This window comes from Oncorhynchus nerka, linkage group LG12 (assembly GCF_034236695.1).
Source record: "Oncorhynchus nerka isolate Pitt River linkage group LG12, Oner_Uvic_2.0, whole genome shotgun sequence".
Taxonomy (NCBI): domain Eukaryota; kingdom Metazoa; phylum Chordata; class Actinopteri; order Salmoniformes; family Salmonidae; genus Oncorhynchus; species Oncorhynchus nerka.
The window spans coordinates 13,831,743-13,846,747 of NC_088407.1; the positions used below are offsets into that span (position 1 = coordinate 13,831,743).

Consider the following 15,005-nt stretch of genomic DNA (forward strand, 5'->3'; position numbering starts at 1 on the left):
CTGTACGTGTGTCTGACCTGTACTTGCTAACGTGTGTCTGACCTGTACTTGTTAACGTGTGTCTGACCTGTACTTGTTAACGTGTGTCTGACCTGTACTTGCTAACGTGTGTCTGACCTGTACTTGTTAACGTGTGTCTGACCTGTACTTGCTAACGTGTGTCTGACCTGTACTTGTTAACGTGTGTCTGACCTGTACTTAACGTGTGTCTGTTAATGTGTGATCTTCAGGTCTGTCTGAGGCCCATTATAGATTACAAGTCAGTGTGTGTTTTGCATATCACTGTGTGTGTACAAAACATTAAGAACACCGTCCTAATATTGAGTTGCACCCCCCCAGTGGTGCCCTGAGAACAGCCTCAATTAGTTGGGGCATGGACTCTACAAGGTGTGGAAAGCGTTCCACAGGGACCTGTCCCCCCCATGTTGACTCCAATGCTTCCCACAGTTGTGTCAAGTTGGCTGGATGTCCTTTGGGTAGTGGACCTTTCTTGATACACACAGGAAACTGTTGGGTGTGAAAAACCCAGCAGTGTTGCAGTTCTTGACTCAAACCGGTGCGCCTGGCACCTACTGCCATACCTCGTTGAAAGACACTTCAGTATTTGGTCTTGCCCCTTCACCATCTGAATGGCACACAGACACAAGCCATGTCTCAAAGGCTTAAACATCCTTCTTTAACCCGTCTCCTCTTCATCTACACTGATTGAAGTGGGTTTAACAAGTGACATCAATAAGGGATCATATCCTTCACCTGGATTCACCTGGTCAGTCTGTCATGGAAAGAGCAGGTGTTCTTAATGTTTTGTCCACCCAGTGTATAGTATAGTTGTGTGCAGCTATGAATAACTCCTCCTTCCCTCCCTCCCTCCCTCTACTCCCCCGCTAGACAACGCCCGTAAGCGACAGGAGGGGGTGGTCAGTGCCTCGTTAGTGTTCTTCTTGGAACACGTGCGCCCCCAGCCCTTCTCCGGTCCCCCTGTCGTCAGACTACGAGGTAAGAACACACACACACACACACACGGTATGTTTCTATATGGCGGTATGTTTGCATGTTATTATGTTCTATGCTGTAGGTATCCTGGACCTTAGTCCCTTCACTGTGACAGACCACACCCCCATGGCGATAGCTGTGGACATCTTCAGGAAGCTGGGACTCAGACAGTGTCTGGTTACACACAACGGGTGAGTAGGAAAGTAGTGGTTACTGTACAGCCTGGTCCTAAATCAAGCCCTACATCCTAGGTCCTTTGCATACGTGGAGATCTGAGAGGATTTGGGCAAGTTGAAGCTATTGTTGGGGTTGAGGCCGTTGCTAGTTTAAACTGCCCAGCTCTTGGTTCTACATCTTCCATTTTTCGGCATTGGGAGGTGGTAACATTTGGAGGTGTTTCCACGGCTTGGACCAATCAAAGTCCACTTGATACCCTCGTCATTTTCACCACCAGATCCGAGGCTTTCTATTCCTCCAACCCCAGTCAATCAACGGTGAGGGGCTGTTTCTATTGCCATTTTAAAGACAGAGACTCAGCAATACGCCATGAAAACTAGAAAAGATAGTCTTTGGGGAGGGTAGATTTGGAAATTCAGTCTGTTCGCTTTGTAAATTAATAAATATATAGACCCAATGTAGTTTAGTTTTCCGCGTATTTAATTTCGAAAAGCCCCATGTGGTCACACAGGAGCCTGCAGCCATTAGCTAGTATGTCAGTTGACGTTGGAACTTAGAGTTCTATTGAGCGACTCTTATGATGATGACCGTGGTCATAATGACGTTCTATTCACTCTGATCATTCTACACTCTCTGACTAAATATTCTGGAACTTGTCAACCATATAGTTTTTGGTTGGGTATTTAATGCTATTCTGTATTGAATTAAGATATTTTTTATAAAGATTGAATGCAATAAAAATGGTATGGGTTTAACACCCTTGTGTGTGAAGACATCTCTATTTCCAGGGAATGACTGACAGTACATCTCTGGCTCTGCCAACTTGCATCACTCCACCACTAGAGGCCAGAGAACAAACACTCATACATATCCCACTCCATCCCTCTCCCCTCAATCAATCAATCAATCAACCAATCAATCAGTCAATCAGTGGTATTTATAAAGCCCTTCTTACATAAGCTGATATATCAAAGTGCTGTACAGAAAACAGCCTAAAACTCAAAACAGCAAGCAATGCAGGTGTAGAAGCTAGGAAAAACTCCCTAGAAAGGCCAGAACCTGGAGAGGAACCAGGCTCTGAGGGATGGGCCAGTCCTCTTCTGGCTGTGCCGGGTGGAGATTATAACAGAACATGGCCAAGATGTTCAAATGTTCATAAATGACCAGCAGGGTCAAATAATAATAATCACAGTGGTTGTAGAGGGTGCAACAGGTCAGCACCTCAGGAGTAAATGTTAGTTGACTTTTCATAGCCGATCATTCAGAGTATCTCTACCGCTCCTGCTGTCTCTAGAGAGTTGAAAAGAGCAGGTCTGGGACAGGTAGCATGTCCAGTGAACAGTTCAGGGTTCCATAGCCGCAGGTAGAACAGTTGAAACTGGAGCAGCAGCACGACCAGGTGGACTGGGGACAGCAAGGAGTCATCAGGCCAGTTAGTCCTGAGGCATTATCCTCTTCTCTCTATTTCGCTCAGAGAGAGACTTAAATTGACACCGGATAAGACAGGAGAAATACTCCAGCTATAACAGACTGACCCCCCCCCGACACAAACTACTGCAGCATAAATACAGGAGGCTGAGACAGGAGAAATCCTCCAGCTATAACAGACTGACCCCCCCAACACAAACTACTGCCCCCAACACAAACTACTGCAGCATAAATACAGGAGGCTGAGACAGGAGGGATCGGGAGACACTGTGGCCCCGTCCGACAATATCCCCGGACAGGGCCAAACAGATGCAGAGCCTCTGCAGTGAGTTGCTGCGCAACAGTTTTTTCAAACATTTTTGAGAGGAATGAGAGATTCAATATAGGCTTTAAAAAATATATATATATTTTCTGGGTCAAGGTTTGGCTTTTTCAAGAGAGGCTTTATTACTGCCACTTTTAGTGAGTTTGGTACACATCCGGTGGATAGAGAGCTGTTTATTATGTTTAACATAGGAGGGCCAAGCACAGGAAGCAGCTCTTTCAGTAGTTTAGTTGGAATAGGGTCCAGTATGCAGCTTGAAGGTTCAGAGGCCATGATTATTTTCATCAATGTGTCGAGAGATCTAGTATTAAAAAACTTGAGTGTCCCCCTTGATCCTAGGTCCTGGCAGTGTTGGGCAGACTCAGGACAACTGAGCTTTGGAGGAATACGCAGATTTAAAGAGGAGTCTGTAATTTGCTTTCTAATGATCATAATCTTTTCATCAAAGAAGTTCATGAATTTATCACTGCTGAAGTGAAAGCCATCCTCTCTTGGGGAATGCTGCTTTTTAGTTAGCTTTGCGACAGTATCAAAAATACATTTTGGATTGTTCTTATTTTCCTCAATTAAGTTGGTAAAATAGGATGATCGAGCAGCAGTAAGGGCTCTTCAGTACTGCACGGTACTGTCTTTCCAAGCTAATCTGAAGACTTCCAGACTTCAATTTTCAGTTTCAGGTCTCTGGTATTTTCTGGAAGCTTGCTTCAGGTCTCAATTTTCTGGAAGCTTGCTTCAGGTCTCTGGTATTTTCTGTATACCAGGGAGCTAGTTTCTTATTTATTTAACCTTTATTTAACTAGGCAAGTCAGTTAGTTACTTATGACAAATGTTATTTGTTTTCAGGGGTGCGACTGCATCAAGGGTATTACGCAAGGTTAAATTTAGTCCCTCAGTTAGGTGGTTAACATATTTTTGTACTCTTGATGTCCTTGGGAAGGTGGAGGGACTCTGGAAGGGAATCTAGGAATCTTTGGGTTTTCCGAGAATTTATAGCACGGCTTTTGATAATCCTTAGTTGGGGTCTGAGCAGATTATTTGTTGTGTTTGCGAACGTAATAAAATGGTGGTCCGATTGTCCAGGATTATGAGGAAAAACATTTTGATCCACAATATTTATTCCACGGGACAAAACTAGGTCCAGTCGATGATGGCTCCGAAAGCCTTTTGGTGTGGGTCTGTTAACTTTTCCATGTGAATATTAAAGTCACCAAAAATGTGAATATTATCTGCCATGACTACACGGTCTGATAGGAATTCAGGGAACTCAGTGAGGAACGCTGTAGATGCCCCAGGAGCCCTGTAAACAGTAACTATTAAAATGCGTGGGGGATATGGTCACTAGTGTAACTAGGAGGTGAGGCCTCATTTAACACAGTAAATTCATCAGGCTTAAGCCATGTTTCAGTCAGGACAATCACATCAAGATTATGGTCAGTGATTAGTTCATTGACTATAACTGCTTTGGAAGTGAGGGGTCTAACATTAAGTAGTCATATTTTGAGATGTGAGGTATCATGATCTCTTTCAATAATGACAGGAATGGAGGAGGTCTTTATTCCAGTGATATTGCTAAGGCGAACACCGCCGTGTTTAGTTTTGCCCAACCTAGATTGAGGCACACCCAGCCTGTCTGTCTCTCCATCTGTATGTCTCTCCATTTGTCTGTCTCTCCATCTGTCTGTCCCTGTCACTCTCCTCTCTTCTCTTGATTTAAATTGAAGAATGCTGTTTTGGCTGGAAGTTGTCTCTTCTATTACATTATAACTCTCTCTCTTCTCCCTCTCTCCTCTCTCTCTGTATTCCTCTATCTCAGGAGGTTGCTGGGAATCATCACTAAGAAAGACATTCTGAAGCACATGGCTCAGATGTCCAACAGAGACCCAGACTCTATCCTCTTCAACTGAGACCCAGACTCTATCCTCTTCAACTGAGACCCAGACTCTATCCTCTTCAACTGAGACCCAGACTCTGTCCTCTTCAACTGAGACCCAGACTCTGTCCTCGTCAACGGAGACCCAGACTCTGTCCTCGTCAACGGAGACCCAGACTCTGTCCTCGTCAACGGAGACCCAGACTCTGTCCTCGTCAACGGAGACCCAGACTCTGTCCTCGTCAACGGAGACCCAGACTCTGTCCTCGTCAACGGAGACCCAGACTCTGTCCTCGTCAACGGAGACCCAGACTCTGTCCTCGTCAACGGAGACCCAGACTCTGTCCTCGTCAACGGAGACCCAGACTCTGTCCTCGTCAACGGAGACCCAGACTCTGTCTCGTCAACGGAGACCCAGACTCTGTCCTCGTCAACGGAGACCCAGACTCTGTCCTCGTCAACGGAGACCCAGACTCTGTCCTCGTCAACGGAGACCCAGACTCTGTCCTCGTCAACGGAGACCCAGACTCTGTCCTCGTCAACGGAGACCCAGACTCTGTCCTCGTCAACGGAGACCCAGACTCTGTCCTCGTCAACGGAGACCCAGACTCTGTCCTCGTCAACGGAGACCCAGACTCTGTCCTCGTCAACGGAGACCCAGACTCTGTCCTCGTCAACGGAGACCCAGACTCTGTCCTCGTCAACGGAGACCCAGACTCTGTCCTCGTCAACGGAGACCCAGACTCTGTCCTCGTCAACGGAGACCCAGACTCTGTCCTCGTCAACGGAGACCCAGACTCTGTCCTCGTCAACGGAGACCCAGACTCCCTCCCTCTCCACACCTCTGAGACTAGGAAGCGGACCTCTGGTAAATGAAGACCTTCTTCAACTGAGCTCGTCTCCTCCCTGTCCATCCATCCACTTCTTTATGGGAGGAGGACACCAGCCTATAGGAGGGATGACACGGTCTTGTTTTCTCAATAGGTCTCACCTAAAGAAGAGGGCTGGTGGATACAGTATTATGGACACATTTATACAAAGAGGAGGATGGAAAAATAGGAGAGAACACACTGAGAAGGAAAATGATTGGGCTGCAGGAATCCTAGCGGATAAGAGTGTTGGGCCAGTAACTGAAAGGTCGCTGGTTTGAATTCCTGAACCGACTAGGTGAAGAGTCTGTCAACATGCCCTTGAGCAAGGCACTTACCCTAATAGCTCCTGTAAGTCACTCTGGATAAGTGTCTGCTAAATGACTAACATGTAATAGACCTGCCGAACTAATAGACAGAACTCTTTCCTGCACTGCAACCAGTACTATTGCTGTACACAGAGAGAGGGGGAGAGAGAGAGAGAGATGAGATGGAAGGATGAGGGTGAGATGGAGGTATGAAAAGTGAGAATTTCAGAAATGGCTAATCATGATGTAAAATACAAGGTTCCACTGAGCCTTTAGAGAAAAGGACTGTTGAGGAGAGGTGGTGGGGAAGTGCTGACCAAACTGTTACTGATGCAGTAGTACACTATGTAGGGAATTAGGGTTCCATTTCAGATCCATCTGGATCTCTGTAGGATCCATCTGGATCGCCGTAGGATCCATCTCAGGTAGTTAAAACTGAGTCACTGAGTCTGTCCTCCATGTTGTCTTGTCTCTGCTTGTTAGATACAGATGTGTCTGCCCATAATCTCTGAGATGTGTGTGTGTGTGTGTGTGTGTGTGTGTGCATATTGCTGAGATAAAGCTAGAACACAAAAGGGAAACATCGAAGTGTAGAATTCCTCCTAAAATAGCCCCCATTACCACATGGGTGTGTTACCATGACAACCCGGTTGTTCATCACTTTGATGTGCGACAGGCGTGGGAAGAGGTTAACGACACACACGGGCTATTAGAATAGAATGCTTTTAGCTACAGGATATTAGAGAGAGAGAGAGACTGATCCAAAGACGCTTCACATGGAGATCAGGTTACACATTCCTCAAACACCGACACATCAGACGACACGTGTCTGTGTGTGTGTGTCTGTCTGTGTCTGTGTCTGTGTCTGTCTCTGTGTGTGTGTTGGGTTCAGTGGTGGAGTCAGAGCAGGCCCCCTTGATTCACGTTGAGTCATATAGGGGTGGATTGGCCTCTTTCAAGGTCTTTCTTTAGGCCCCGTTGTGTGTGTCCTAGGGAATATTTTACAGACATGGGAATTTGCCAAAATGTACTCTCACGTTTCTGAGAGTTGTACATAAACTATATTGCCTTTCCAAGTTTGTGAAGTTGTTGGTTTAAATAGGACTTTGGGACTTTGAGTTTAATCTCTTCTCTCTTTCTGAATTTTTTTTTTAGGGATCGTGAATCAAACTGTGTGTGTGTGCGTGTGTGTGTGATGAGCTCATGGGAAGCGTTGTGTTTATAATCAACAATGGTGATCAGATTGTCATAACCATCTCCTTATGTCTGTGTCCCAAATGACACCCTATTCTCTATATAGTTCACTACTTTTGACCAGGGCTTATAGTGGATAGGGCACCGTTTGGGACATATCCCATTCATATGGCCCTGGAGGACTAAATGACCATCTTCATATTCCTCTTTTTATTGCGGTGTTTTTTTTCCCTGGTCTTCTCATTTTTATAGAAATGTTGTCATCCCATCCGCCTATCCACCCTCTCCATTCTCTGTCCTTAGACAACCCCTCCCTCTTCTGTCCCCACCGTCTCTCTCTCTCGCTCTCTCACATATTCCAAATATGATGTCACAATGCTGCCTGCCTGTCGAGCCGTGTGAGGTTTAGTCTAGAAGGGATACAGCTTTTGTCAAAATGGACTTTTTCACAGCAGGTTTACTATAACTTACGCAGCAGGTCAGGCAAATTAGGTTAAGGTTAGGAGAATTAGGTTAAGGTTAGGAGAATTAGGTTAAGGTTAGGAGAATTAGGTTAAGGTTAGGAGAATTAGGTTAAGGTTAGGAGAATTAGGTTAAGGTTAGCTAAAATGCTAAAGAAAATCTACTTTTGATGTAAATTTGACAAAAGCTGTATCCCGTCTAGACATGACCGCCTCCTGACCTTTCTCTCTTGTCTTGTAACAGGAAGTGCAATAAGGTGTGGTCTAGTTTGTGCCGGGCCCTGGCCAGTTTCTTTATTTCTCCATGCTGTAGGGACCACTTCCTATGCTACTGCCAGCCTTTGTCTGCTAGTTGGGGTTTAAAAGCACTATCGCTGAGACTACTTACAATGAGCACCTCTGGCAGTTCCTAAGAAGCTTATCAGAAATGAAATGATTTGTCATTCTGAACGTGGAATGTTGTATTGTTACCATACCCTATGAGGGATTCCCATATTTGTCCCCCTCCCAGAATTCTAGAAGAGTCTAAATTCCCCCTGAAGTTTGGGCAGTGGGCTCAGAGCGCTCTGTGAGAGGCTGTGTGTCTGTGTTTTTCTCTGTCTGGCACCCAATTGGTCTATCCAGGCTGTTGTTGATTAATGTCTTACACCTCGCCACAGACAGAGGTTTTAGGGGGTGAGGAGGTGTGAAAGCTCATTAGAGGCACATTTCCTGACTGCCTCTTAGAGCAACACATACCTCTGTAGACTGATAACTATGCAGGTAATGCCAACACTGTTGATATGACGACAGGGGGGGTGACAGGATGGGAGGTTGTGAAAAGAGGGGGATTTAAAGGAGGGAATAGTCTTTGTTCACACTCCTGAGAAAAATACTGAACAAAGGAGAGAGGGAAAGTTGAGTCAAACAAGGCCCTGTAGCCTTCACTGTCACCCCATCATACCACACTTCAGGACATAGACACGTAATTACGCTGTTCAATGGCTTACATGTAATTGATATGCCTTGATTTCAACTTTGTGGCTCATGTAAATTGTCACTTGGAAATCAGAATTCCTTAACGCTCAGTTGAAGTTGGCTGTTATACGGAACAATACCAAGAATTTACCAAAACACTTGGCAGTAAGTGTAGGAACTTTTTTTGTCTATATTCTAGAACTGTCTAAATACTCCGGGGATTCTATTTGACCCCACCCTAGATGACTACACGGTGAAACCATGCACACTATACTAGAAGACCATCTGACTTAAGGACAATCAATCCTTTTTTCTAAAGGGCGAGTCCATTCTGTGTGACCTTTTTCTATGTCTGTTGCTCTGTGTGTAATATAGATGAGTCCATTCGGTGTGTGTGCTCCATCTAGATGTGTGTAATATAGATGGTGGTGTTTGTTATTGACTCTTTTAGATAGGGTTGAAAGGAGAGGTACACACACTCTGGCTCTCTCTCTTTTTCCTATTCTTGCGGGGACCAAATAATTGACTCTCATTCAAAATCCTATTTTCCATAACCCCTGAGCCTAAAATAGTATTTTTCCTCGTGTGGACTTCTGGTCCCCACAAGGATAATAACACCAAAGCACACTACTCTTTATTTACCCTTCAGCGAGGTTGATATGAGAGGTCAGGGGTTAGATCCAACAATTACATTAAGGAAAACCCTTGATGTACAAGACTGTGGACCAAAGAGAGCCCCCCCCACCCCTGGGTCTCGTCCATCCCATCAATCACTAGGGGCGGGCCCAAATCCCCAAGACACACATTTTCCCCAGAAACTCTAAGGTTTCTACAGAATTTCCTTTCAGAATGAAGACAAATACGCATGAACATTTATCAAAGCACTCTGCTAAGACCTTACATTACGTACATGTTCTATGAGCGATGATGACATGTATGTCTTGCATGACATGTCTGTTCTTTAGCACTAGCACTCTGCTAAGACCTTACGTACATGTTCATTACGATGACATGTTCTATGAGCGATGATGACATGTATGTCTTAGCACTCTGCTAAGACCTTACATTACGTACATGTTCTATGAGCGATGATGACATGTATGTCTTAGCACTCTGCTAAGACCTTACATTACGTACATGTTCTATGAGCGATGATGACATGTATGTCTTAGCACTCTGCTAAGACCTTACATGTTCTTACGATGATGACATGTTCTATGAGCGATGATGACAATGTATGTCTTAGCACTGCTAAGACCTTACTCTGTTCTAAGACCTTACATTACGTACATGTTCTATGAGCGATGATGACATGTATGTCTTAGCACTCTGCTAAGACCTTACATTACGTACATGTTCTATGAGCGATGATGACATGTATGTCTTAGCACTCTGCTAAGACCTTACATTACGTACATGTTCTATGAGCGATGATGACATGTATGTCTTAGCACTCTGCTAAGACCTTACATTACGTACATGTTCTATGAGCGATGATGACATGTATGTCTTAGCACTCTGCTAAGACCTTACACACACACTTTTATATGATTGATGGTCTGTATTGTTTTTTTGTTCACATGATGTATATGTACCAGTTTGTTTAAATTATTGTATGATTATTTATTTTTGCATAGAAGGAAATGTATGTTTCATTATGATTGTAATGTTATGGGGTTTGTGATCTAAATATATTGTCAACTAAATTGATTAAATCTAAATTATGCATTCAGAGAGACGTGTGTGTGTGTGTGTGTGTGTGTGTGTTGAACCATGAGTGTGTCTGAAATGTGATGTCATTGTTGATCTTAATGCAACGGAATCCAAACCCAACAGGTTAAATCAAATCAAACACATGTCCAGTGCATTTGGAAAGTATTCAGACCCCTTCCCTTTTTCCACATTATGTTGCAGCCTCATTATAAAGTGTTAAAATATTTGTTTTCCTCAATCTACACACAACACCCCATAATGACAAAGCAAAAACAGGTTTTTAGAAATGTTAGCAAATTTATTAAAAAATAAAAAATAAATTAAATATGTAAATATTCAGACCCTTTGCTCTGAGACTCAACATTGAGCTCAGGTGCATCCTGTTTCCATTGATCATCCATGAGAAGTTTCTTCAACTTGATTGGAGTCCACCTGTGGTAAATTAAATTGATTAGACATGATTTAGAAAGGCACACATCTGTCTATATAAGGTCCCACAGTTGACAGTGCATGTCAGAGCAAAAACCAAGCCATGAGGTCGAAGGAATTATCTGTAGAGCTCAGAGACAGGATTGTGTCGAGGCACAGATCTGGGGAAGGGGACCAAAACATTTCTGCAGCATTAAAGGTTCAAGAACACAGTGGCCTCCTTCATTCTTAAATGGAAGTAGTTTGAAACCACCAAGACTCATCTCTAGAACTGGCTGATCGGACAAACTGAGCAATCCGGGGCGAAGGGCCTTGGTCAGTGATGTGACCAAGAACCCGAGTTCCTCTGTGGAGATAGAATCAGACCTTTATGGTAGAGTGGCCAGACTGAAGACACTCCTCAGTAAAAGGCGCATGACAGCCTTCTTGGAGTTTGCCAAAAGGCACCTAAAGACTCTCAGACCATGAGAAACAAGATTTTCTGGTCTGATGAAACCAAGATTGAAGTCTTTGGCCTGAATGCCAAGTGTTAGGTCTGGAGGAAACCTGCCACCATCCCTACGGTGAAGCATGGTGGTGGCAGCATCATGCTGTGGGGATGTTTTTAGCGACAGGGACTGGGAGACTAGTCAGGCTCAAGGCAAAAAAGAACGGAGCAATGTACAGAGATCCTTGATGAAAACCTGCTCCAGAGCACTCAGGACCTCAGACTGGGGTGAAGGTTCACCTTCCAACAGAACAACGACCCTAAGCACACAGCCAAGACAACGCAGGAGTGGCTTCGTGACAAGTCTCTGAATATCCTTGAGTGGCCCAACCAGAGTCCAGACACGAGCCCGATCGAACATCTCTAGAGAGACCTGAAAATGGCTGTGTAGCGACTCTCCCCATCCAACCTGACAGAGCTCGAAGAGGATCTACAGAGAAGAATGGGAGAAAATCCCCAAATACAGGTGTGCCAAGCTTGTAGCGTCATACCCAAGAAGACTCAAGGCTGTAATCGCTGCCAAAGGTGCTTCAACAAAGTACTGAGTAAAGGGTCTGAATACTTTATGTAAATGTGATATAAAATATTTGTAATAATTTTGTCATGATGTGGGGGGTGGGGGGGTGTAAACCATTGTGTGGAGTAAGGTTGTAATGTAATAATTTTGTCATGATGTGGGGGGGGGTGTAAACCATTGTGTGGAGTAAGGTTGTAATGTAATAACGTGGAAAAAGTCTTATCGGTCTGAATGCTTTCAGAATTTGCTGTATTTAACCACCATAGATATCCAGGATCCAAAAACCACAAACTCGTTGTCTCTGTTTCTCTCTGAAACACACTTCTGATCCAGATAACTGTTTAAATGTTTATTCAGTTTTGGACATCCATTAGCAAGCCTGTCAATTAAATGTCCCACAGTTATGAAGTGGTTTTGTGGCCATACACACGACTCGAATTACCAAAATTCCTCCCCATCGAACACACAAGACTCAGAGGAGAAAAACTGAAATTCTTTCCGATCTGATATATATACACACACACACACACACACACAGACCGATAGGAATGTGTGTCATTTGAGTCACAAGGACAGGGTGGAATCCTTTTCCTCTGAGCCGGTCTATTAGAAGGACCAATCTATACAGACCTAGTCTATTAGGAGGACCAGTCTATACAGACCAAGTCTATTAGGAGGACCAGTCTACACAGACCTAGTCTATTATGAGGACCAGTCTATACAGACCTAGTCTATTATGAGGACCAGTCTATACAGACCTAGTCTATTAGGAGGACCAGTCTATACAGACCTAGTCTATTAGGAGGACCAGTCTATACAGACCTAGTCTATTAGGAGGACCAGTCTATTAGGAGGACCAGTCTATACAGACCTAGTCTATTAGGAGGACCAGTCTATTAGGAGGACCAGTCTATACAGACCTAGTCTATTAGGAGGACCAGTCTATACAGACCTAGTCTATTAGGAGGACCAGTCTATACAGACCTAGTCTATTAGGAGGACCAGTCTATACAGACCTAGTCTATTAGGAGGACCAGTCTATACAGACCTAGTCTATTATGAGGACCAGTCTATTCAGACCTAGTCTATTATGAGGACCAGTCTATACAGACCTAGTCTATTAGGAGGACCAGTCTATACAGACCTAGTCTATTAGGAGGACCAGTCTATTAGGAGGACCAGTCTATACAGACCTAGTCTATTAGGAGGACCAGTCTATACAGACCTAGTCTATTAGGACCAGTCTATACAGACCTAGTCTATTATGAGGACCAGTCTATACAGACCTAGTCTATTAGGAGGACCAGTCTATACGGGCCTAGTCTATACGGGCCTAGTCTATTAGGAGGACCAGTCTATACAGGCCTAGTCTATTAGGAGGACCAGTCTATACAGACCTAGTCTATTAGGAGGACCAGTCTATACAGACCTAGTCTATTATGAGGACCAGTCTATTAGGAGGACCAGTCTATACAGACCTAGTCTATTAGGAGGACCAGTCTATACAGACCTAGTCTATTAGGAGGACCAGTCTATTAGGAGGACCAGTCTATACAGACCTAGTCTATTAGGAGGACCAGTCTATACAGGCCTAGTCTATTAGGAGGACCAGTCTATACAGACCTAGTCTATTAGGAGGACCAGTCTATACAGACCTAGTCTATTAGGAGGACCAGTCTATTAGGAGGACCAGTCTATACAGACCTAGTCTATTAGGAGGACCAGTCTATACAGACCTAGTCTATTAGGAGGACCAGTCTATACAGACCTAGTCTATTAGGAGGACCAGTCTATTAGGAGGACCAGTCTATACAGACCTAGTCTATTAGGAGGACCAGTCTATACAGACCTAGTCTATTAGGAGGACCAGTCTATACAGACCTAGTCTATTAGGAGGACCAGTCTATACAGACCTAGTCTATTAGGAGGACCAGTCTATTAGGAGGACCAGTCTATACAGACCTAGTCTATTAGGAGGACCAGTCTATACAGACCTAGTCTATTAGGAGGACCAGTCTATTAGGAGGACCAGTCTATACAGACCTAGTCTGTTAGGAGGACCAGTCTATACAGACCTAGTCTATTAGGAGGACCAGTCTATACAGACCTAGTCTATTAGGAGGACCAGTCTATACAGGCCTAGTCTATTAGGAGGACCAGTCTATTAGGAGGACCAGTCTATACAGACCTAGTCTATTAGGAGGACCAGTCTATACAGACCTAGTCTATTAGGACCAGTCTATACAGACCTAGTCTATTATGAGGACCAGTCTATACAGACCTAGTCTATTAGGAGGACCAGTCTATACGGGCCTAGTCTATACGGGCCTAGTCTATTAGGAGGACCAGTCTATACAGGCCTAGTCTATTAGGAGGACCAGTCTATACAGACCTAGTCTATTAGGAGGACCAGTCTATACAGACCTAGTCTATTATGAGGACCAGTCTATTAGGAGGACCAGTCTATACAGACCTAGTCTATTAGGAGGACCAGTCTATACAGACCTAGTCTATTAGGAGGACCAGTCTATTAGGAGGACCAGTCTATACAGACCTAGTCTATTAGGAGGACCAGTCTATACAGACCTAGTCTATTAGGAGGACCAGTCTATTCAGACCTAGTCTATTAGGAGGACCAGTCTATTCAGACCTAGTCTATTAGGAGGACCAGTCTATACAGACCTAGTCTATTAGGAGGACCAGTCTATACAGACCTAGTCTATTAGGAGGACCAGTCTATACAGACCTAGTCTATTAGGAGGACCAGTCTATACAGACCTAGTCTATTAGGAGGACCAGTCTATTAGGAGGACCAGTCTATACAGACCTAGTCTATTAGGAGGACCAGTCTATACAGACCTAGTCTATTAGGAGGACCAGTCTATACAGACCTAGTCTATTAGGAGGACCAGTCTATACAGACCTAGTCTATTAGGAGGACCAGTCTATACAGACCTAGTCTATTAGGAGGACCAGTCTATACAGACCTAGTCTATTAGGAGGACCAGTCTATACAGACCTAGTCTATTAGGAGGACCAGTCTATACAGACCTAGTCTATTAGGAGGACCAGTCTATACAGACCTAGTCTATTAGGAGGACCAGTCTATACAGACATAGGGTTAGAATTTCTAATACACAGCTTTCTTCTCTCCTCCCTCTTCGCTGGCGAGATACTTCACAAATCACCATTATTCTTGTTATTTTTTTCTGTGGTGTTATTATGATTGATGTGATGTTTACTGTAGGATAAAAAGGTCAGTGGCTTGGAATCTTGG

At 44.2% G+C, this 15,005-nt stretch overlaps 1 protein-coding gene across 4 annotated transcripts in view; it reads left to right on the forward strand.

Annotated features, from left to right (window-relative positions):
- LOC115123802 (H(+)/Cl(-) exchange transporter 5-like) overlaps positions 1-5,085 on the forward strand; it is a 31,729-nt gene extending 26,644 nt beyond the window's left edge. For 3 of the 4 annotated variants that reach the window (XM_065025256.1, XM_065025255.1, XM_065025253.1), the window contains exons 17-19: positions 889-996; positions 1,076-1,184; positions 4,737-5,084. In XM_065025256.1, coding sequence (XP_064881328.1) covers positions 889-996; positions 1,076-1,184; positions 4,737-4,827 — 308 coding nt within the window. In that variant the 3' untranslated portion in view covers positions 4,828-5,084. Of the gene's footprint in view, positions 1-888; positions 997-1,075; positions 1,185-4,736 lie in introns of all 4 variants that reach the window. The other variant, XM_065025254.1, reaches the window with a different exon arrangement.
- The last annotated feature ends 9,920 nt before the right edge of the window (positions 5,086-15,005 follow it).